Here is a 23,640-nt window from a genome sequence, read left to right as displayed (position 1 = left end):
ATCTAGCCGATCGATTAAGTGTCAACCGTGATTGGTCAATTCTGCTGGACAGCAAATGCAATTGATCAGTTCCAATGTAGCGCTCAATCGATGAAATCCTTTGCAGCGTTCGGAAGAATTATTGTTTACACGATGATTCAGGGTAATCGTATACGATATGATACGTTACTGAGAGTCACCGTCGCGCATGCGTGAAAAATCCCTCTGGTTTCCCTCCCCTTCCCGACTCCGATTCAGCATCTATATGAATCGCACGTTCTTCGTCTTCTCATTCCTGCGCTCATTCCATCCACTCGTCTTTTCGGCAAAGACAGCGGTCGCAGCCTCGAGTTCGATCACGCCGATTTTCCGCACTCTCAGCTTCCAACACCGATCATCGATCGTTCATCAAAGAATTTTTCCCCAAGGATCGAAGGTAAAGCAATTGGGCCGCGAATTCATGCCACGTGCTTCTCCGGGAAATTCGAGAAACTCTCGCCGGAACGAATTTTTAGCCGGCCGGCTGCATCATTCGCACCCGAGCTCTTCGCGATCATTCGGCGGAATATTACTTATTCTTTTCTTCATCAATTTGTGCGAGAGAAAGTATGCGGTTAATTGAAGGATTTTTAGTCGGATCCCGCGATAACTTCTGTTAAACATTAACCTTCAATCGCCACGCTTCAAGCCAAGCCAAGCCACGCCACGAGTCTCGGTGTGTCTACCGACATGATCGGGCGCGTTATTGCATATTATTTTTGGAAATGTGACCGGCTTCAAACGCGCAATTGAGTTTATGTTACTCTTTTTAGATTTTTGTATTCTGCATACTGTTTTTTTTTTTTGTTACTGCATAAGCGGCATTTTCGATTCTGGCCGTATCGACTCTGTGTTAGAGCCGGGGCCATTCTCACGCGAAGAAGAAGCCACGCCATGCCACGCCACGCGGGACGTTTATATAACCGCGTTCCCGGAGTAAAGTTATCTTCTCATTATCGAGGACTATTGACTTTGGTTATCCGTGATAAATCGCTCTTCGCGCAACTTCAATGTTCAACAAAATTTATTTTGTTAAATTGCGAAATATCTGCATTTACAAGTAACGGAGAAATATGATAAAAGAGCTAAATCTAGAATTTTTATCATTTCTTATTTGCATTTTATTATCATTTACAAAACGCGGCGTTGGATTATGTGTCATTAATTATGTTGATTGATTGTTTAGAGAGACCTTTTTGTATTTATATTGCACAAAAAAATATATATAAAACACACACACATACATATATATGTATAAGATTTTTATATATATTTTTCTTTTTGTTCGAGATAATGGCAGATAGGGAATCTGCGAGAATCCAATGTTATTAATGATTGCATCGGAAATTAGGATTAAGCATATTAGTAAAAAATAAATTATTCTTAACTGACATACGTTATGTATTTTTTTTTTTACAGATGCATAAATTACCTACTGTATTGAGAGGAGCTGCTCTGCGCCAGTTGCAGGCACGTACTTATGCCAAAGACGTGCGTTTTGGGGCTGAAGTTCGTGCCTTGATGTTGCAAGGTGTAGATATTTTAGCAGACGCCGTTGCTGTAACGATGGGTCCTAAAGGACGTAACGTTATTCTGGAGCAGAGCTGGGGAAGCCCAAAAATCACAAAAGACGGCGTGACTGTGGCAAAGGGCATTGAACTAAAAGACAAATTTCAAAATATTGGAGCTAAGTTAGTACAGGATGTAGCTAATAATACTAATGAGGAAGCTGGAGACGGTACCACTACTGCAACCATATTAGCTAGAGCAATCGCCAAAGAAGGATTTGAAAAAATCAGTAAAGGTGCCAATCCTGTAGAAATCAGACGAGGTAAGTGTATCAATTTATACAATAAACGGTTCATTTTTATATTGTTCTCTTACTTCAAATGACATGATTTTTTTATTATTAATTTAAATTAGTTAGATAATCGTCATCAATTACACTAACATGATACTGTTAAAGATGGTTAGTCGCATGGAAGTTCACGTGACTTCTAAAATTTAAATGACTAATGTCCAATTTCTTCACCTCTAGATAATCTTATCCAAGAGATATTTTCCCAAAATACAATGGAGACATCTCCTGGATAAAGTAATCAGCAACTTATCTGAAAGTGAAGAAATTGGACATAAGAATAAGAAACTACAATACTAATTTATGATTTATTAGATTCATAGACACACACACACACACTCACACACACATATATATATAAAATTTATATTAATTGTCGATAATGGCATTGTTCTTTAATTCTGGGACTCCATTGATTGTCATGAAAATTTGCCCAGGGTTGGCCATCGTAATAATATTTCGTGTCAATTATCAAAAGCAAATTAACTTAAACTGGTGACATAATATGTTTGTTTTCTTGCTAGATTGCTAGCTGAATTAAAATTTTCCACTTTATTGGCTGTGGTGCTGATAGTGACTGCATCGCAACCAATATGGTGACAAGAATCTAATCCAACTAACAATCGAGTAAGAAAATAAACATTATGTGCCACCACCTTTAATTTCATAAAAAATCCATTAAAACATTTTAATTCAAAAAAGGTAGTTTAAAAAAAATCGTCAAACATCACAATTCAGAAAGGATTTTTTTTAAGGTGAAACGAAAATGACATTTAATCGTATTAAGAATACTTTTTTTTTTATTAATATTATTTGATTAAGTTAATAAGTTTCTGTCAAAAATAATTTTTTCCCTTTTCTGGGAAACTTCATTTTTTGTACTTAATCTTTTTCACTTTTGAAATAAATATGTTTATGTTATCTTGAAGAGTCTAGGAAATGTTGAACTTTGATCTAAGCTTCGAGATAAGATCGAGGAACACAATCTATATACATTACATACTATACATAATATTTATATGAAATATGAAAATATGAATATTTCTTTGTGAGATAACATTAAACAATTTATGATTTTGTAGGTGTAATGTTAGCAGTAGACAAAGTCAAAGATGAATTGAGAATTTTGAGCAAACCTGTCACAACACCCGAAGAAATCGCTCAAGTGGCAACAATATCTGCTAACGGCGACAAAGCCGTTGGTGACTTGATCTCGGACGCTATGAAGAAGGTTGGGAAGGAAGGTGTAATCACTGTGAAAGATGGCAAAACGCTCATCGACGAACTTGAAGTTATAGAGGGACTGAAGTTCGATAGAGGTTACATCTCTCCTTACTTCATCAACTCCAGTAAAGGAGCCAAAGTCGAGTTCCAAGACGCGCTCCTTCTTTTTAGCGAGAAAAAGATCTCTTCCGTCCAAAGCATCATACCCGCTTTGGAATTGGCGAATTCACAACGCAAACCTCTTGTCATAATCGCCGAGGATGTCGACGGGGAAGCTTTATCGACCCTCGTTGTTAATCGTTTGAAAATTGGACTGCAAGTGGCTGCGGTTAAAGCTCCCGGTTTTGGTGACAATAGGAAGGCCACTCTTCAAGATATGGCGATATCCACCGGTGGCATTGTGTTCGGTGATGACGCCAATCTCATCAAATTAGAAGACGTCCAGGTATCTATCTAATTTAACAGTAGCTTGATTGTATCATTTTATTGTTTTCAAAAAGGATTATTTATTTATACTTCTTTATAACTTCAACTCTCCAATAAACTTTTTATAAATTTAGGCATATGGGATAAAAGTCTCAAATTCAAAGGGATTTGAATTTGAGACTTGTCAACTTGTGTTGTTTTGTTTTCATACGGAATCACATTGCTTCAGTTAAAATTAATTTTACAAGTAACTTTGACCTTCTTATTTAGATTTAGAACTCTTGTAATTTCTAATTCCTTAATAATGGAATAATATTTTTTTTTAATAAATAATAAGGCTTTATAAGTATAAAACAATATATGCAAAAGAAGGGCAAAGAGCCAGTAATGTAGTAACAAACTTTATTCAAATTAAAATTTAATCATAAATTACAAAACGACAAAATAAATACGTTTCGACTCCGCTCGAGTCATTTTCAATGTTGCGGTAATATTAAAACATCGCTATAAAAATATCTATGGTACATTTTCCATATCGTGTAATGCCTTGCAAAATCAGTTATATTAGAATTCAAAGCAGTCAGAAAAACATTCTAGAAACGTGACCGTGAATAAAATTAATACTTGATACATGCAAATTAATAATATATATAATATAATCATGCACTTTATCAATATCGGTAAATGTGTTGAGAGTCCATTAATGGAAAAGAGAGAAAACGCAAGTAGATGGTAATCCATATCGCACAATGGTTCTTTTAAAAAAATTTTTTTGAAGCAAATTTGCAAGAGTAGCAAACATCTGATTTCCACAATATCGAATAACGCAATGTTGAAAAGAAAAAACATTAATCGAGAATGAAAAATGGCAAAAAGGGGGGAGGAGGGAAGGAAAGAAAATATTAGGAAGGAGAAAAAGAATGTATACTGCCAGAATATGCTTCGGGCAAAGATACTCCGTGTCATTTTGTCTGTTTATTCCATGTTTCTATTTTTACATTATATTGTATTTGTCGTTTCAAACAATTATTCAAACTAATATAATACAGGTTATGTTAAAAATTTAAACAGGGATATTTCATGTACGTAATATAATAGGGAACCAACAGGAAAGTATAATATAAGAATATTTTTTTATTACGTTTGTCTCTCTTTAAGTAATCGCGCGAGATATGATTTGATCAGTCTGAATATCTTCTTAAATGTTTATAATTTCAGAAAATAGCAGTTTTAAACTCTACGAGCGTATTCTGAAAATATAAATGTCAATAAATGGATATTTAAGATGATCACGGTGGAATAGGCCTTGAATAATATAGTAATGTAGTAGCAAATTCCTTATATTGTGATTAAATATTATTTCGGCATATTTATATTAGTTTGAATAATTGTTTGAAACGACAAATACAATATAATGTAAAAATAGAAACATGGAATAAACAGACAAAATGACAAAGACGGAGTCTTTGCCCAAAGCATATTCTGGCAGTATACATTCTTTTTCTCCTTCCTAATATTTTCTTTCCTTCCCTCCTCCCCCCTTTTTGCCATTTTTCATTCTCGATTAATGTTTTTTCTTTTCAACATTGCGTTATTCGATATTGTGGAAATCAGATGTTTGCTACTCTTGCAAATTTGCTTCAAAAAAATTTTTTTAAAAGAACCATTGTGCGATATGGATTACCATCTACCTACGTTTTCTCTCTTTTTTTATTAATGGACTCTCAACATTTACCGATATTGATAAAGTACATGATTATATTATATATATATTATTAATTTGCATGTATCAAGTATTAATTTTATTCACGGTCACGTTTCTAGAATGTTTTTCTGACTACTTTGAATTCTAATATAACTGACTTCGCAAGGCACTACACGATATGGAGAATGTAATACCATAGATATTTTTATAGTGATGTTTTAATATTACCGCAACATTGAAAATTACTCGAGCGGAGTCGAAATGTTTGTTTTGTAATTTATGATTGAATTTTAATTTAATTAAAATTTGTTACTACATTACTGGCTCTTTGCCCTTCTTTTGCATATAATATCTTTTCTATTTAAATAATAGAGTTAGGTAATGGCAGAACCGGGAATCAAACCCGAACTTTTTATTTTATAGGCAACTGTTCTACTACTAAGTTGTCTAGCGCATTCATCAGCCACACTTTAACGAATGTAATACTTTTTTCTCTAGTTAAGCGACTTGGGTCAAGTGGGAGAAGTCATCATTACAAAGGACGATACTCTCATCTTAAAAGGCAAGGGAAAAAAGTCTGATATCGACAGAAGAGCCGACCAAATCAGGGATCAAATTGAAAACACCACATCCGATTATGAAAAAGAGAAGCTGCAGGAACGTTTGGCGAGGTTAGCGTCAGGCGTCGCCGTCTTAAGAGTTGGCGGAAGCAGTGAGGTGGAAGTTAACGAAAAGAAAGACCGTGTACATGATGCGCTCAACGCCACTCGCGCCGCTGTCGAGGAGGGAATCGTTCCTGGAGGTGAATTTTTATTTTCATCAGCTTGTTTTTGCATAGCTCGCATACTTATAAATATATATTAAATTGTTAAATATAACATTAATTTTTTACAGGTGGCACCGCATTGTTGAGATGCATACCAATATTACAACAGATTAAGGCTGTGAACGGCGATCAAGAAACTGGAATAAAGATTGTGGCGAATGCTTTGCGTATGCCATGCTTGCAGATCGCGCAGAACGCCGGCGTTGACGCCAGCGTGGTAGTGGCCAAAGTAAGTGAGGGCAAGCTCGGCTACGATGCCCTTAACAACGAGTACGTCGACATGATCGAAAAGGGCATCATCGATCCCACGAAAGTCGTACGAACAGCACTTACGGACGCTGCCGGTGTGGCATCGTTGTTGACAACGGCAGAAGCGGTCGTCACCGAAATACCTAAGGAGGAACCCCAACCACCGATGGGCGGTATGGGCGGTATGGGTGGTATGGGTGGTATGGGTGGTATGGGCGGCATGATGTAAAAAGTAAAACACAAAGACTGAGATAAAAACAGCCTATGAGTTACACTCTTGTTTGTAATGAAACGCGATTGTACTATGCTACATTGTAGCACATGTGTTTATGTTCAAACGGAATAAAATAGATATCCGTACTATCTCGTACAATTTGTACACTTTGAAACATTACAGAGGATAAAATACTAGTGGTATGAAGCTATTTTTATGTGTAGTATGAAACTATTTTTACGAAACGCCGTTTCCGTTTCTTTCTTTGTTTTATGAATCTGTAATGTTATGAATCGACGGAGATCGCTCGATTTATTTCGTTCAATTTGTGTAGTGCATACATAAATATTTCAAATGCAAATGCATTTAATAATGTAAAAAATTCACTACGTAAGACGAACTTGTTAATGTATTTATAAAGAATGTAGAATTACGATGAATTGACAAATTCAACCAATTTATAACAATTCTTGAATTCTATTCATCGTTATAGTCTCAATATTCTAGATTTACATTGTTTCATAAATATAGTTATAAAAATGAGTAATTTATTCAACATTTTATACAATTTCCTAGTTATAATATTCATTAAAGATGCAATGTAAAAATGAATGTGCGCGTATTAATTGTGGAAGGTTAATTATTTAAGCTTTCATGATTTTGCAATTGTTAAATTTATTTTCCATCTGAATAAATATGTATTAAAATTACAATTTACCTCTCCATTCCATGCTTAACATTGTTAGATAGATTGTGGTAAATAAAAGTAAATGATTAATAAGATTGATAAGGATAGAGCGAAAATTTTTATTAGAATAGATATAAATATATGGTATTACATTATATTGTTTGTCGTTTTCAAACAATTATTCAATATAAATATGCCGAAATAATATTTAATCACAATATAAGGAATTTGCTATTACATTATCATATTATTCGAGGCCTATTCCACCGTAATCATCTTAAATATCTATTTATTGACATTTATATTTTCAGAATACGCTCGTAGAGTTTAAAACTGCTATTTTCTGAAACTATAAACATTTAAGAAGATATTCAGGCTGATCAAATCATATCTCGCGCAATTACTTAAAGAGACAAACGTAATAAAAAAATATTCTTAATTATGCTTTTTTGTTGGTTCCCTATTATATTACATACATGAAATATCTCTGTTTAAATGTTTAACATAACTGTTGCATGAATTGTTTTACTCGATGTACTTGACTGTACATCGAGTGCGTTTTGATTATAAATAAAATTATACACTCGAACAAGAAAATATTCCGCAAATTTTTCTTTAACAAACGAAGTTTAAAGTGGGACAGAATTTTTTAATTAATCGAATAAACAGCGTATGCGTGCAGTCAACATATGCAACATAAAAATATTTTAAATCTTATTTCGATCCAATGAAATATACCAAATGGATGCGGAAGAAAAAATATAAGATAGTAGACAAGCGGTTTTGTAGTGTACAGTTATATAGTTGGAAAAGAAATATCTCATTTTATATTCAAAATACAAAGAGAAGTCCGCTTTAAAAAATAGTATATTAAAGTAGATACATTCATGACAGAAAGCCATATTAACCTAGGCTCCGATTTTCTCGATTTCATCTGCATCTTCTGCATCGAGATAATGGATCTTCTTGCCAAAGTGTTTTTCTATAGTCCGGCACAATTCCATCGCGTAATCCGAGTCGATTAAATTAATGGCGATCCCTGACTTGCCGAATCGTCCCGTTCTTCCGATTCTGTGTAAGTATGTTTCGCAATCGGCTTGCCGATTTTGATCCATCGGCAAATCGAAATTGACTACTATCGTTACCTGTTCTACATCGATGCCTGCCAAAAACATTGTACATTATTACCAATATATTGTTTTATTATACTTACAGATAAAAGTTTATAAACTATACGTATATACATACGTGGTGGTCGGTATTGTAACAATATTCGAAATTTTTTTAGGACATCTTCCTAAAATTATCTTTTAAAAGTAACACCAGAATTTTTTCTGAACAATATTAAGTCGTCATCAGGATTTTGAAATTTAATATTGTTTTTAAATAGAAACTTTTATAATTTTTTAAAATATTTCAGAAGACAACAGATTTCGTTCGGATTAACGTGAAATTCTTGTTCTTAAATTTTTTCCACATGTTATAAGCTTTGATCGAATCAAAAATAAAATTTATCGGCTGAATTATTTGCTTTTACACAAGTCATTTTTTTCAACCAAAAATTAAAGCATCCCCCCTAAAAAATTTCTCTGTTTTTTTTTCATAACCTTGTTGAAACGTATCTTCAAATTTTGTATTGTACAAAATCGATTTACATACGTCTTTCTTAAAACAAATCTCGGATAAGTAAAAAATTATTGTTTTTAGCTGAGTTATCGTATTTCGAATAGGAAAGATGTTTATAAGAAGATAAAAGAGAAAAAATTTGTTACAATTTTTTTTGTCGGAAAAAATCATAGGAGTAACGAAAAACTTTAAGGAATGTTCCAATCAAAATTGTTAAAATAACGATCACTCTGTGTATGTGCCATATATTAAACAATTTTGCCTGTCAATTTTGGGATTGTCACATATTGTAATGAACTGCATACTGATCATTAAGAGAATAATATATACTATTATTACTAAAAAAAAAATGGCTGCCAAAATCAGCAATTATTTTTTCGAGATCATGTAATGATCTTATCGCCATTTTTTAATGGAATTGAATGATTTTTTACATAACATTTTACATAACGTTCCTCTATTCTGCGCATAAAAATAGAAGATAGAATTATTAAAAATCAATAGTTTTTACAAAATATTTTATATTGAAATATAAAATATTTCATAAATTATTGATTTCTTGGTTACTATATTTTATCACTTCTAAATATAAAATAATGGAATAATTCGCATAAATACATAGTTATTTTTCAAAATTAATATGTAATTGCATATTGTAAATTGCATAATTTTTTTTAAAGCACCTATGTATTTTCTTTAAACCAATTAATTCATTTCATTATTTAATACATAAATGTATTAAGGTCTGGTTACAAAAAAAAAGTAATATTTTATGAAATATTTTTTTTCTAAAATGTGCCAATGTGTTTAATGCTTCAGAGATATCTCCGAACAGCATCGACTTAGAGGATGTATATGATCCTCTAACAATAATCTTTCATTTTATTGCTAAAAATTAAATTTTATTAGGACTCCTGCACATACTTTCCATAAGTAACCATAAGATATATATATATCGTAAGAATTAGCTAATCACAGTCAATTATAAAAAAATTCAGCTCTGATTGACTATTTTTTACGTTTTATGGTTACTATTATGGAAAGTGTGTGAGGCAACTCTTATTATACGCAACAAATTCAGAATCCATAAAAATAGGTAAAGTCCTTTCTTTTTACCTCCTTTGTATTTACCTCTAGCTAAAACATTTGTAGTGATGAGAACTTTCTCGAGTCCTGCTCTAAATCTATCCAGCACAGAAATTCTTTGTTCGACTGTCAAGTCACCAGATAATATTGCTACTGCATGTCCGTCTTTTGTCATTTTTCCTGCCAACCAACTAGCTGTTTTCTTCGTCTAAAAATAAGTGACATACTTTATTATAAAGTTGTCTGTATAGGATTTAATTAATATTTAATATACAATCGACCTTACATGACAGAAAATAATCGCTTGTCCAATAGTAATCACGCCATAAATATTAGTGATAGCTGTGTATTTTTCGTCTACATTTTTGCATCTAATATAATATTGCTTGATATTATCTAAACTTTCTTCTTCCCTTAATAGCCGTATTATTAGAGGATTACTGACTATAATCTCTGCAAAGTTCATTACTTCCGGCTCGTACGTCGCAGAGAAGAACATCATTTGACATGTACGTGGCAGTAATCTATTCATGAAATAAATATAGATAATAAAATATAGATGTTGCACAAAATATAAATATATTCGATCACATAAATATGTCGGAAAAATTACTTGTGAATACGGATACACTGATCTTGATGGCCTTGCGTAGCAATCATAACGTCAGCTTCGTCCAATACAAATACAGATATTTTGCTTAAATCGAAGAACTTGAACTTTTGTCCCCAATCCAACACTTTACCTGGAGTTCCTATAATAATATGTTCTCTAATCTTCGAACCACGGCTTACTGAAACAATTGAAGCAATATTAATCCTAGAGAATAATTTATTTTAATAGGCAATTGAAATTGCACGAGAGAATGATATATTACTTTCTTCTCCTCTTACAGCGTACTTTATTTTTATCTCAGGACAGAAGCGCGACATCTTTGCCGCTACTTCGCCAGTTTGGATCGCTAGTTCATAAGTTGGCGACAAACAAAGTACCTGAGGGTAATTCTTCACAACATCTACCCGACTCAACATGGCAAGTACAAACGCAGCTGTCTTACCCGTACCAGACTGAGATTGTGCGATCATATTTTGTGGTCTAAAAAAAAAAATTCAAGCATGTTTGAAAGTTGTCTTCCCTTAAAAAAAGTCAAGAATATTGAAAATAAATAATAATTCTCATAAATACTTACGGATCAGCGAGTAAAGTAGGTAAAGCAGTTTCTTGAATTCTAGAGGGTGCATTGAATCCCAAAGCATAAACCCCTCTTAACAAGGCAGGTTTGCTATATGCAAAATAAGATATATTTGTAATTTATATATACATATATATGTCATCATATTAAATTATGTCACAAGTACTAAGCTTATCAATTGATGACACAAATCAACATAAGTTTCATTTTATCTTCATTATTCATTGAATACTACAAAGAATCATGCTTGTGTCAACTTTTGTCGCCAAATAAAAAGCATCCCATAGTAGTAATGATTAAAACCGATGGATCTAAATCAATGTTGTTCAAGATCTATAAATTTGGGCATTGGTATGATGTATATCAGTGTCTTACTTTTCTTTTTCTTAATGAAGACAAGAAAAAGAAGACAATATATGTAGGCATAAACTCTAATACATGTTAAGTCAAGAATTATAAATACTAGACAGCATTGGTTTCAATCAGATCTCTTTGTAACAATTAAAAGTTAATTAAAATTAATATATGTATATAATATATTATTTACAGATGAAGTGCTTCAAAGGTTTTGATACTGTGTAACGGAGAATTCGGATCTTGTCTTTGAATCTCTATAGCCTTCGTTGTCTCCACTAATCCTTTCCTTATGATCTTTTGCAAGAGCGACTTCTCTGCTGGCGAGATCTGTTCTTCTGACGTATCGTCATCACTCTTGGAATCTCCATCTTTCACAGTTGGAGTAGGGATAGACGTCGAGTTCGGTTTATCCAAATTCAAACTTGTCACCTATGCACGAGACATACAATCAATGTACTTGCTACATCAGTTTGACACGATAGTTCCAACTGAAGCTTACATTATTTTCTTTTTTTTTTTCTGGCATAGCGTGTTTCAATAAACGAAAAACAGATCAACCGTATATAAGTTACAACGGAAGAAAATAAAAATAAAAAAAGTTATGAATCTAAGTCATCTAATAACGAGTCGTGAAACCGTCAATAGTAGTGATTCCATGTGATTCATGAAATGGATATCGTAAACATCAAAAGAATCACGCTTACACCGTTGTAGCGCATCCGCAACAATCCCATTTTACCTTCGACGCCAATTTATCCTGTTCATCGGCGCACTGCCCCCAGTCGACCTTAGTCGAAGCCATGTCCGTTGACTACTCGATCAGTATCTACGACAAAGAATCCGCTATCGAACTAGTTCTTAAGATGAACTTCCAAAAACTTAAAAATATATCTGATTGAAAATACTCAAGTACAGAAATCTGTTCAGTGTTCACATGCGTTAGCTCAAATTAGAGAGAAACCAAAGAGAGGACATAAGGGAAAGACTTTTTCCTATAACCGCAAAATGCCTTGCGCGCTACTGCCCTCTCAAGAAGTGGATGTCAATCCACTAGTTTACATCGAGGGTTCGATTCGGATCAAAATGCGAAAACCAATCAACTGCAGTCGAGCATACCCCTGTTAAGCCTTATGTTCACCACGATGCTAGAAATCGAGATCTCGGTGAAGAAAAAATTGACCAATCGCTATGGTCATGTGATCAAATTGTTTAAATGTGATTAGTTAATTTTTTCTCTGTCCGAAATCTCGGACCGATTTCTAGCATCATGGACATTAGGCTTTACAGTCGAATGACAAGGGAATGCTCGACTGCAGTTAGTTGGTTCTTATTACATTCCGAAGTTTTCTTTGCGCTGATTGGGTTATACTTTTAGATTTAGATGCCGTGATACGTTTATTTTTGTGATATGTCAATAAAATCATAGCATTGAAACGATTGAACGTGGTTCGTGTCTGTGCTACATCTACAAATTATGCCGAATAGAAACGTGCCTTTGGTTTTTATGAAAACTGTGTATTCCACAATACATAATTTGATAGGTTGAAATTCTGATTCTCTGTTGTCTGTTCCCTGTTCCTTTTATTGTGCAGAGCCCCTTACTAGTTAATGCGTGCATCAAATGCTCGGTGCAAAAGGGATCAAAGGAATCTTCGATTTTGCGATTTGATCCACCTTGACATCTTGCTACGTCTCGGTTTGAACCCCTTAAAGCTCATCAATGCTCCTTGGTTCCCTTACGTTCTACCTTACGAATATTGACGAGAAGCTGTAATTTATGATGTCGGAGCAGTAAGTATTTTCATTTCTTGTTCCAGAATATCACATAATTAATTGTGGAATTTTATTTTCGTGTAATTTTCCATTAAAACTATAACTAGAAAACGATTGCTCCGAATTGCCGCGATCGCGAATTCTCGTTCGAAATAAGCAGGTTAGAATCGCTAACGCTTCTAACAATGACGTAAATTGTTGTCACTTTGGAGACCAGAGATTTTTCTTTCCCGTTAATGCTCTTGTATCATATTTTCTCGTATAAAAACATCTCGTTGATTCTTTTAGTGATGATACCTTGCTGGATGAAGATCTCGGGGATGAAGAATACGATCTGGGTAATGACGAGGAGGAAGCTCTCCTAGCAGATGACTATGAATTAGAAAGGGTAAGCATATTGTTCCATTTTTCAGTCGGATGAAATTTTACGCTCGATATATAATATTTCGGCTCTCTCAATTATGATAATTTTTTTTTATACACGATGATACCTTAATCTAGAAAATATCTTATTTTTAAATCTTTATTTGTGTTGCTTTCGTTAAGTTAATTTATGCCGATAGTAGTTTTTACAACTATTATTATTCATTGCCGCTAACCGAACAAATAATGTTAATCCTCTATAACTATAGATCTTTTTATATTTGGAAAAAAATATGTAACAAATATTGATTTTTGAGATATGAATGAACTATTAATTTTTAATTTTTTAATATTTTATTCTAAAAAATGATTTACGATTTTAAAGTTTTTCATAATGGAATACAACACTTGCATATACATATGTAACATAGTTTTACTTATATGTTAAGTATGTGGAAGTCCATATAAACAATTCGCATTTGAAGTTAAAAATTAAGCAAAAAAATATATATTGCATTTTGAACATTATATTTTAAAAACCTTTACCTCCTAATATTTTTCTCTTTTTATCAGAAAAAAATTGACTAATGAGCTAGCCTCATATTTTTTTGTAAAAGATCCACTGTAAATAGACTTCTAGGTAACGATATTGTGATGCAGCATAGTGCACCAATAAAATATTATGTTCAATTATAATGAAAATATCAAATAGAACTTAAAAAATATAAATATGATAAATATAAATGTGATGATATAATTTCAAAATTATATGGCGTTATAGAGGGTTAAAAAATAAACTAACAATGTTTCTGTTTTTCACGAAAATACTCTGATGTTTCTTATAAGGGATTCCAGTACAGTGTGTCCAATACAGAAGTTGACTGATTGTTTACAAAACTAAAATTCTTTAATTTTATATAATAATTATGATATGTCGATATTTATAATTTATATATGTACATTTTATGTATATTATATCGTTACCTGTCAACATTTTTTAATACATTTTATGCATAAGTTAAAGAATTGGGATTGCAATACAGATGTAATATCAATTATATCGACACCCATTGATTGTACTAGGGCAAAAAAAAACTTGATTCTTTCTCACATATTCTTCTATCGTATACGATAAATCCCAAACTCTAAAATGCGTGATATATAACTAATTGTTACACATATTTAGTTTAATATATGTAAATGTACTCATGTGTGCCACATAATATCTGCTGTGCTAGATATTTTTTTCAATAATTATAAATAGATATTTTCCGTTTGGAAAAACCTATTTTACACGCGAATATATTTGTATCTTAACGCGGATATATAACTAAGTTTGATATTTTATTGTTTAATATTTCAATATATGCAAGGCATCTTTTTTATTTAGATATAAATACTTGTGAAAATTGTCATTACAGTTACGCGAAAAATATATGCTTGATGTAAGCACATAATTTGTATCAATGAATGAGCTAAAAAGTCATGTGGGTAGAAAAAATACAAGTAGCTGCTGATAAATTGTTGTAATATTAGATGTTATAAAACGAATAAATTATATTGGTTTATTATACATATATGAAAAATGTTTTTTATATACATACAATAGCTTGAGGTATTTATGTTTATTTTAAAATATTTCTGATACAATGCAACACACGTACAGCGCAAATGTCTATACATTTTTAATAATTAATATACTAAAAGATATTAATCTAATAATATCAATGCTACATGTATTTATTTTACCTGTTGTGCGATTGTAACTTTTATAAATAGTGAACATTAAGCGATATCGAAAAATTGAACAGAAAACGTCAGCAATGTTCGTAATATCATTCAAATGATAATTGATTTATGATATAATACAATTTACATAATATCTTATGTGTGCTAATTGCTAATGTAAATTTCTATTATTATTCTCTTTATTCCTTAAAAGAATTCGTTACCTTGAATGGTTTAATGTGAAATACTGAATATATATAAAACTATATAGCTGCATTATATAAAAAATCTTGTATAAAAAACAAAATATTTAGTTTTTTATTTAGTCAGAACATTAATATTTTATAATAAGCAATTATTTTCTTTAGGAAACTTAATAAACTTTTATTTCATTTTATATAAAATTCAAAAATTAATAAGGTAAATTGTATTTAAATAAATACATACATGTATTGTATATGCTAAAGAAATTTTTATGACGTGAATTTTTACATTAAGCCATTCCAATAGTATAATCTTATCGACTTTGTCTTGATTTCCTGTAACGTGGTGATTGTGAAAAACTATCTGCAATTTTAATGCGAATTGTACCGTGATTCTTAATGTTAACCCTTACCGTATAAGGTCGGGTCATTAGTGCGATTCCTGTTCGTACAAGTTTCTTTGAGTCTTTCGCTAATTATAAATTATTCATTATACTACATTTGATTATGTTCCAAAATAAAGTTTCAATATTTATTCTAAAAAGTTGAAAGTATGTTAGTAAATTTTTAGAGATTTTCTGAATCGTTTTGAATAGATGAAAAAAACAGACGGATTCTAGTGATCCATATTTGGACGGATGAAGCACCAAATTGTACCTTGTATTGTAAGGATTAAGTATCTTAATTCATCTGATAAAATAGATACTCTGAAAAATAATCTAGTTATATCGATGCAATACAATATATTCTGAACTGATTGAATGTTTTCATATAATGATCAAAATTATAAATAATTTCGTATATTAACGTACGTTATTATACGTTATATTTAACATATATTAATTTAATGTATATTACTTATTAAATTTAATAATAATAATAATAATAATAACTACATGTATTCAATTATAACTGATGTGACATATTACATTAGTTTATAAAAACATATTTTTAAATAAATACGTTGTGACTCTCGCATTATCTCGTTATGCTGAAATTTGGAAAGAATAAACTTTAAAAATTGTGTCTAAATTCTACTGTATAACTATGTGTATGTGGGTACACATCGATAATCAAGGTGAATTATATTATATTGCACTGATATATACAAATATACTTGTTCCATGAAGCGTAAACAAAATTCTACGTAAAGATTATATTTGGTTATTATACTTGTACAATACGATTTATTACGCGTTACATTTTTCTTTTATCGATAATATATCATGCCGCATACATTCACATTTTTCGCTGCTTGGACTTGCCGCTATCATTGGTCCTTTATAAGACTTATGTTTCATTATTATCAATAAGAGCATCAGTAAGAGCATGCTTCTCCTGAATATGTTAATAGGGTAGTAGGCCAAAGACAAAATCTTTAAGAAAATAGGAGTCGCAAATTACATTTTACATGTGTCGAATTATTATATAAAAACATTATGGAATTCTAACTTGTGCGAATGTATATATTTATAGTATTTATACCAATACGTTTATGTTTCACGAAAAGAAAATGGAGGATATACGCACAACTTTAGATATGTTAATGATATATAGATTATATAACTACATTACATGGTTAAATTTTGTATTTACATTACAAATATCTGACAATTTCCCCGAGCAGCAGAATAGCTATAAGGGAGAAGAGGAAACAGATGATGTACTGGACTTAGGAGTCACGGACGCGCTCGACGACTTAGATGCTGAAGACGAAAATATAGAGTTTAGTAGAGGCAATACTGATAAACGTAGCGATAACGATTTCTATAAAGATGGAGAGCATCCGGAGACACAGTCGTCGTCGTATTATGAGCAAGATGAGAATGCCGAGTATGCGAATGAACATGAGACGTTGCCTCAGTCCAACAGAAATTTGGAGTCCAATAGCATTAACGTTTCTAATAACATCGGCATGGGCGATCTGCGTGAGAAGTTGCAGAAAAACGTGCAGAAGAGCATGTACATCGGCAATGGGCAAGGAATGGAAGACGACGACTGCGAAGAGGCAAAGGAAAGGCGGAACAGATTTCAAAACGAGCGTACAATGATTTCTCAAAGGATGAATAATGATATTCCGGATACATTAGAGAATATTCTCACATCAGAACCATCCAGAACATCGTTCAGAGGAAGAGGACGGGGTCGTGGAACAAGAGGAAGTAGAGGAAGATTTAACGTACAAACTGGAAACTTTAATCCAAGGTAACATTTGGTTTCAATAATAAACTGTAACCTTTGTAATTAATGAAAATAATAATTAAGTAAATAAGAAAATGAAAGGAAACAGTATTATCTGTGTGCTTATATTTCTCTTTCGTTCAAATGTTTTAAGATAGTACTTTTCACTTCGCAGATTTGGTACGGCACGGCCGAGTTTTGAAAATCAGCCGTCTGTGTGTAGACCGCCATTAATAGAGACCAGACCACCATGTCTTCTGGGCGTACCAAGTAACATGCAAAATCAACAGATAATATACCAACAAGCTAATCCACAACAACCTTTTCAACAGCCCTTTGGCTTGAACGGCCCGATGCAAGGGCCGCCGGCGCAATTCGCGGAGAGGCCGCAATTCAATCCCGGACAGTTCCAGGGCCCCTTAGGACCACGTCCAATTGGCTCGAGACTGCCCGAGTACGGACCCAGAGGTCCCTTGACGGTAGGATCTATGCAGGGACCGGGTTACAATTGTCCACCCAATCAGCCACCGTATCATTCATCGATGCAACCGCCATTTCAAAATCCAGTCGGTATGATGCAAGAGAATCGGCCTTTACTGCAAGGCAATTCAGGCGGAGTCTCACTTCTCGGTAATCCGAATATACTGCCGCCTGGGAATCCGAATATGCTGCCACCGGGAGGAAATCTACCGATGCCGCCTATGCAGGGATTCCCACGCCAGCAACCCTCCCAGGGCCCACCTATGCAAAACCTGCCAACCGTACCGCAAATGCCTAGTCAGCCGCCCTTCGAAAACAGACTGCCGCCGTTCCAAGAATCACAATTCGAAGGTCGGAGCGTATACGACGCAAGGGCTGGTTATCATCCCGATCAAGTACCCAATAACCAATTTAATAATACGATGCCACCGGTACCACAACAGTCGGTATCTAATGTATCACACAGTGTGTCTTTGCCTCCAGGCCACAAGATTCTAATCAACCCTCATTTTAGAGGCACTGTTCAACCTGGAAACGACGGTGAGTTCTTTTATTGCACATTAATTATGTATTGCATTTAATTGTGCAATTGATTAGTATTTTTAATAAGAAAACTATAAGCTCTGACGAAATAAATTTGGAGTGCCTTTAAGAGCTAACACAAAATATTAGTGTGTGTACACTAATTTATTCAAACTTATATGACAATTAATAATAACGTATATGTTTTGATCCACGATTCGGGTTCTCTTCAATACATTATACAATTCAACGCCAATTGAACAATTTTTTCCGCATAATAGATATATAACAAAAATGATGATGAATATGAAATATTATATCTTACGATAATTACAATAAATAAGAATTGTATATCGCATTCACGAAAAAAACGATCGTAAAAACGATCCGCGAACATTGCGAGTTATTGTCATACACTTGGATTAGTGTACAACAATAACGCATATGGTATTAACGCACCCAAGTCCCGCAACATGATCACGATCTGCGCGGATCAGGGTTCTTTTCATGAACGCGGTATAGTCAAATTTTTGCGATCAAGAATTTAAAAGGTATGGTACAAATCTTGTTATTATAATTTCGCACATAATTTCGTCCAAATTAGTGCGTCATTAAACTGTCAAGTTTATTATACAATATAATTTTAAATTAATAATTAAATAGTAAGAAAGAAATATATATTCGAAAAAATTTACATAAAATATTTATATAAGGCTCAGGACGCTCGCACGGAATGCAAGAGATCCGGGTTCGACTCCCGGCCGAGGCAATATTTTTTCGCAATAAAATTATTACAGTTTTAAGATTGGGAAGAAATTGGGGGGATTTATTAGTTTCAGATTTATTGTGTGAATCCGATAATTTCATCGGCTCTCAATTTATGTCTGAAAAATTAATTATATACTTTCAATTTTATTGAATGTATATTAAGTCAGTAGTTCAACATCTTACTGTGACCGATACGGCGCTGATTTCAATGTTTAGTTTGATAATGTTCGATCCTATCTATCGTTTGTTTAAAATATTTATGTTGAATATTTTTGAGATGCTGCAAATTCGTACGCTGTAAATTTTATTATGAAAGTCAATCGCGTGCCGTACAATAATATCAACTGATAATTAAAAGACAATAAAGGGAGAGAAGCCTCGAGTCATAAATAAATTAGAATATAACGAATCTAGATGTTCTGTATCGTTTTGCAAATTCAAACTGTTTGTTTTTATATGTGAATTATTTTAGAGATTAGTCTTAATGGTCGTTTGTATTAAAATTATGTTATTTTATTAATTGACTAGTTTGCGCAATAATTTCCGCATCTAACTCTTAATACTCGTTTATTTATTTATTTATTTGAATTGTCAGGAACCCATTATTGTTCTCTTTCATGTAGTATCTTTAATCGTGTTCCTCTTTTATGATAAATGTATTTAGCTCGACTTGCATGGGATTCTAATCAGCAAGTTCAGTCGCAAGTTTCTCATAGCGGACAATTTCCACAACCTCTTTCATTATATCAGAATCAAGGGCCGTACACTCAATCTCAGCAAGGTTCATCACAATATCAACAGAACTATCAACAAAATAAAAGTGACGTAAGTAACTGTGTAAGTAATATAACAAAAATTAATAAATCAAACTTGAAATTATTAAATTACACCATTATCATATATAGGATCCATATGCATATTTTTCTGACGTGTGGCAAGAAAATAGACCTCAAAGATCTCAAAATATGAGCCCGAATAAGCATTATCCTTCAGATAATAATTATTCTCGCGAAAGTAGTTACAACGATAGTAAATTTAAATCGGAAAGTCAGTGGGATCAAAGGGACAATTATCAAGAGGTAAATATAATTTTCAAGTGATATTTATGTTATTTTGCCTATTTTTTATATTCATTCGTTTTATCTTGATATAAGGATCACAAAGGATCTCACCAGAGTTATCGAGAAAGAGATTTACCGCTACGAACAAAAAATGATCATATACAGAGAAGCAGAACGCCACCGAACGTATATCGCGGCGATTCTTATGATCAAAAGACTAGATCGACGAATTTTGCATCTCGTGGAATAAACAGGCCTCCACAAAAGAGGATCTCTGAATCTTCGGATAAAGGACCGCGAGAATTGAGTCCGAAACGCAGTAAACCGCCCAACAGAAATCTTCAAGAAGTGCGAAGAGTACATACAGCAGGTGAAACCATTGTTGATAAGGTAAACTTCTCATTCTACAAGCAATATCTTTCGAAACAATAAATTCCAAATATATCGCAAAACTATAATCTCAGGACGAAGATAATGATCCAGAAATGCAAGAGTATCGCAAAAAAATGGAGGAACAAAAACGTCTTCGGGAAAAGTTACTACGCGAGAAAGAGAATAGACGTAAAATGGCCGCAATAGAGAAGCAAAATGAAGATACGAAGATCGATTCGAATACTATTGCAGGTAAATAGTATTATTATTTCTATATTATATAATTATAGTGCTTTACAGCAAGGGAACACAGTTGTACACTTTTGTGATAGAGTAAAACACAGTGTCTACTCTCTCTTATAGCTGAACGTTGCTTAATTTTATTTTACCACTAAAATGAAATAAAAAAGGTCTTGTACATATATAACTATAACCGAATATAATCTTAATATTTTTTATTGTGGAGTATTACTCAAAAAAATTAATGATAATGAAATATAAAAATTTGGTACTCGCGAAGTGATATAAAACGATGATAGTCGAGTATAACGTTTTAGATGTGTACATTTGTGTCATAGTTGGAAAGCACGGAATCATACACATCTGTTACAGAGATTTAATTTCTGAGTGTCGCTTGTGTATGCCGCTGGAAAGCATCTAATATTATACAAGAATATTCCTTTTCTATTTGTTCGATTACAAATATAACTTAATACAACTGAACATGACTGATATCTTTCAGCAAATGAAAATATTCAACAAGAAACAAAGTCTGTGTCGACGCTGATGGGACTTGTAAACGACACTGGTAAAATTCGTCCTACTGTTACTAAAGGACGCAGTCGTCCTGTCAATACACAAAACACAGAGGTACAATATTAATTATATTATTATGTTACATTTATTAGTATTGATTGATTTGCTAAGTAATATGTTAATGAGATATCGATTGTAGAATTGTATAAGGTATATCTTTTCCACTTGTGTCTACAGATTGTGTGTGTGTGCATGCGTGCCTGCGTGCGTGGTGCGTATGCGCGCGCGTATGGTGCGCAAGCTTTGTATGCATGCGTGGATATGTCTAAAAAAAGATTTTAAAAAGAACAACAAATTCTTATTTTTGTATCAATATAAATTAAATATAGCTAACAAGAATATAAATGATCCAGTAATAGTATACTTTTCAAATTATATATATATATAGATATCTTTATGTACATGTGAAAAGTGAACAAATTGTAACTGACTTAAAATTTTATCAGAATTGCATTATTATTGCACATTCAATTATTAATAAGAGAAAATGCATATTTTAAATATTTATTACTAATTATAATTGTACATTTTTTAAAATAATATATCGTGATTCTTTATTATTAAACTTCTTTATTATTATATAACAATTAAATATCATTGTACATATTCCTTGTTTTAATAAAATGTAGTTTTTTAATAAATTTTGTTTCTTTTATTTCCTTCAAATTAAAACGAGTTTAAAAATTTTAAAGTTCACTAAATTTTTTAAATTAAAAAAATTTGTTTTCATTATTTAAGAGATGCATATTAAAAATTAAAATTATCTTTATCTTATTAATACATTTTTTAAATAAAATGAATAAGAGTCATCTTCTGCGTAACATAGTTTTCTAAAATATGTGTTTTTGTTATAGGCAGCAGAGAGACCATCTAATGTGCGAATTATCAGAACGATACAAACCAACGATTTATCCGATACGAGTGGCTCAAAAAATAATTCCGGACAAGTGACCAATCAAGCTATTGATATTGTACAAACGAGACAAGTAGTACAACCATCTGGAATGCGAAGAGTTGTAATACAGAAACCTCTATTAAATTCGCAAAAAGTCGCCACCACGATACAAAAAACTGTCTCTAATCTACAAAAAAATCAGGGATTACAGAAAATATCTAATGTGCAGGTTATACAGACTCAGAAAGTTTTGCAGAATCAGAGTAATGCATTACAAAAATCAACGGTTGTCGGTTCAAAAGCATCAATCATTAATCAGAGAGTAATGGGGCATAAAGCACCGAGTGGTCTGCAGAAAACCGTGATCAATGATAACGCGAATGTCTACATTCAAAAAGCCACAAGTGCGCAGCAAAATTCTCAGCGAATTGTGCTGCAGAAATCTGCAATACAAGCGAAAAAATTACCTGAAATAAAGACAAACACAGTTAAATTAGAAAACTTGGCCGCGAGCACGTCTGAGGCCCAAATCAGACGTATGTGTCAAGCCATCGGAACTATTGAGGTGACTATATTTACATGAAAAATATTCACTTGGCACATTTATTTGTATTAGTTCCCATTACTCATTATGCATGTTTCATATACTTCTTTCATTTTTACGAAAAATATTCAGGTTTATGTTTGTCTCTCAAGATTTACTTCTCTTAAGTTCAATTCTAAAGGGCTATGATTTATTTTTACATATATTTTCTTTATATAGATATTTCTATATAAAAAATATTTTATTCGATCAAACATTGTAGGCATAAGGTACAAAAGAGAGATATCATTTCATCATAAACAATTTACAAGTTTAGACTGTTCTTCCACATATATTATGTTTGATCTATTGTCCTTTTAGTTTTTAATTTACTATTGTTAACTCTAAAGCTATGTATTATAATTACATTTATTCCAAAGAAATATGTATTAGAAATAAGTATTTTATTTTTTATAATACGTCAATAT

The 23,640-nt window shown here is 32.5% G+C and overlaps 3 protein-coding genes across 8 annotated transcripts in view; 2 read left to right on the top strand and 1 right to left on the bottom strand.

Annotated features, from left to right (window-relative positions):
- The first annotated feature begins 238 nt into the window (after positions 1-238).
- Positions 239-6,739, top strand: LOC108755220 (60 kDa heat shock protein, mitochondrial-like). Its single transcript, XM_018498109.1, has 5 exons — positions 239-415; positions 1,438-1,849; positions 2,959-3,545; positions 5,730-6,033; positions 6,126-6,739. The coding sequence occupies exons 1-5, from the start codon at positions 245-247 to the stop codon at positions 6,533-6,535; spliced, it is 1,884 nt and encodes a 627-aa protein (XP_018353611.1). The 5' UTR covers positions 239-244; the 3' UTR covers positions 6,536-6,739.
- A 630-nt stretch (positions 6,740-7,369) lies between these two features.
- Positions 7,370-12,595, bottom strand: LOC108755221 (DEAD-box helicase Dbp80). 5 transcript variants are annotated; one of them, XM_018498112.1, is made up of 9 exons: positions 12,584-12,595; positions 12,207-12,293; positions 11,658-11,896; positions 11,108-11,200; positions 10,796-11,013; positions 10,534-10,711; positions 10,207-10,444; positions 9,951-10,128; positions 7,370-8,370 (listed from the first exon to the last, which is right to left on the bottom strand). In XM_018498112.1, exons 2-9 carry the CDS (start codon positions 12,267-12,269, stop codon positions 8,117-8,119), a joined length of 1,461 nt encoding a protein of 486 aa, XP_018353614.1. In that variant the 5' UTR covers positions 12,270-12,293; positions 12,584-12,595; the 3' UTR covers positions 7,370-8,116. The 5 variants fall into 5 exon arrangements, with proteins under 5 accessions (XP_018353614.1, XP_018353615.1, XP_018353612.1 ...); XM_018498113.1 differs by lacking the exon at positions 12,584-12,595 and having other exon boundaries at positions 7,370-7,557; positions 8,117-8,370; positions 12,207-12,488; XM_018498110.1 differs by lacking the exon at positions 12,584-12,595 and adding an exon at positions 12,381-12,488.
- Positions 12,596-13,126: 531 nt separating this feature from the next.
- LOC108755219 (RNA-binding protein 33-like) overlaps positions 13,127-23,640 on the top strand; it is an 11,702-nt gene continuing 1,188 nt past the window's right edge. The window contains exons 1-10 of one of the 2 annotated variants that reach the window (XM_018498108.1): positions 13,127-13,258; positions 13,529-13,628; positions 17,162-17,739; positions 17,891-18,735; positions 20,150-20,310; positions 20,391-20,564; positions 20,640-20,936; positions 21,011-21,170; positions 21,661-21,788; positions 22,589-23,194. In XM_018498108.1, the coding sequence (XP_018353610.1) occupies positions 13,245-13,258; positions 13,529-13,628; positions 17,162-17,739; positions 17,891-18,735; positions 20,150-20,310; positions 20,391-20,564; positions 20,640-20,936; positions 21,011-21,170; positions 21,661-21,788; positions 22,589-23,194 (3,063 nt within the window). In that variant the 5' untranslated portion in view covers positions 13,127-13,244. Of the gene's footprint in view, positions 13,259-13,528; positions 13,629-16,588; positions 17,740-17,890; positions 18,736-20,149; positions 20,311-20,390; positions 20,565-20,639; positions 20,937-21,010; positions 21,171-21,660; positions 21,789-22,588; positions 23,195-23,640 lie in introns of those variants that run through there. The other variant, XM_018498107.1, reaches the window with a different exon arrangement.

This window comes from Trachymyrmex septentrionalis, unplaced genomic scaffold, assembly GCF_001594115.1.
Source record: "Trachymyrmex septentrionalis isolate Tsep2-gDNA-1 unplaced genomic scaffold, Tsep1.0 scaffold86, whole genome shotgun sequence".
In the NCBI taxonomy this organism is placed as follows: Eukaryota; Metazoa; Arthropoda; class Insecta; order Hymenoptera; family Formicidae; genus Trachymyrmex; species Trachymyrmex septentrionalis.
The sequence above is the reverse complement of the archived record's forward strand: the minus strand, read 5'-3'. Positions and strand labels throughout refer to the sequence as shown.

What these genes read in the sequence shown, in the direction of transcription:
- LOC108755220 (XM_018498109.1), top strand. Translation starts at nt 245, where the DNA reads ATGAATCGCACGTTCTTCGTCTTCTCATTCCTGCGCTCATTCCATCCA. An exon ending in TTTTTCCCCAAGGATCGAAG is followed by an intron (nt 416 to 1,437) that starts GTAAAGCAATTG and finishes TTTTTTTTACAG; the next exon opens with ATGCATAAATTACCTACTGT. An exon ending in GGAGGGAATCGTTCCTGGAG is followed by an intron (nt 6,034 to 6,125) that starts GTGAATTTTTAT and finishes AATTTTTTACAG; the next exon opens with GTGGCACCGCATTGTTGAGA.
- LOC108755221 (XM_018498112.1), bottom strand. Translation starts at nt 12,269, where the DNA reads ATGGCTTCGACTAAGGTCGACTGGGGGCAGTGCGCCGATGAACAGGAT. An exon ending in CCTACTTTACTCGCTGATCC is followed by an intron (nt 11,014 to 11,107) that starts GTAAGTATTTAT and finishes TTTTTTTTTTAG; the next exon opens with ACCACAAAATATGATCGCAC. An exon ending in CAGTGTATCCGTATTCACAA is followed by an intron (nt 10,445 to 10,533) that starts GTAATTTTTCCG and finishes TTTCATGAATAG; the next exon opens with ATTACTGCCACGTACATGTC.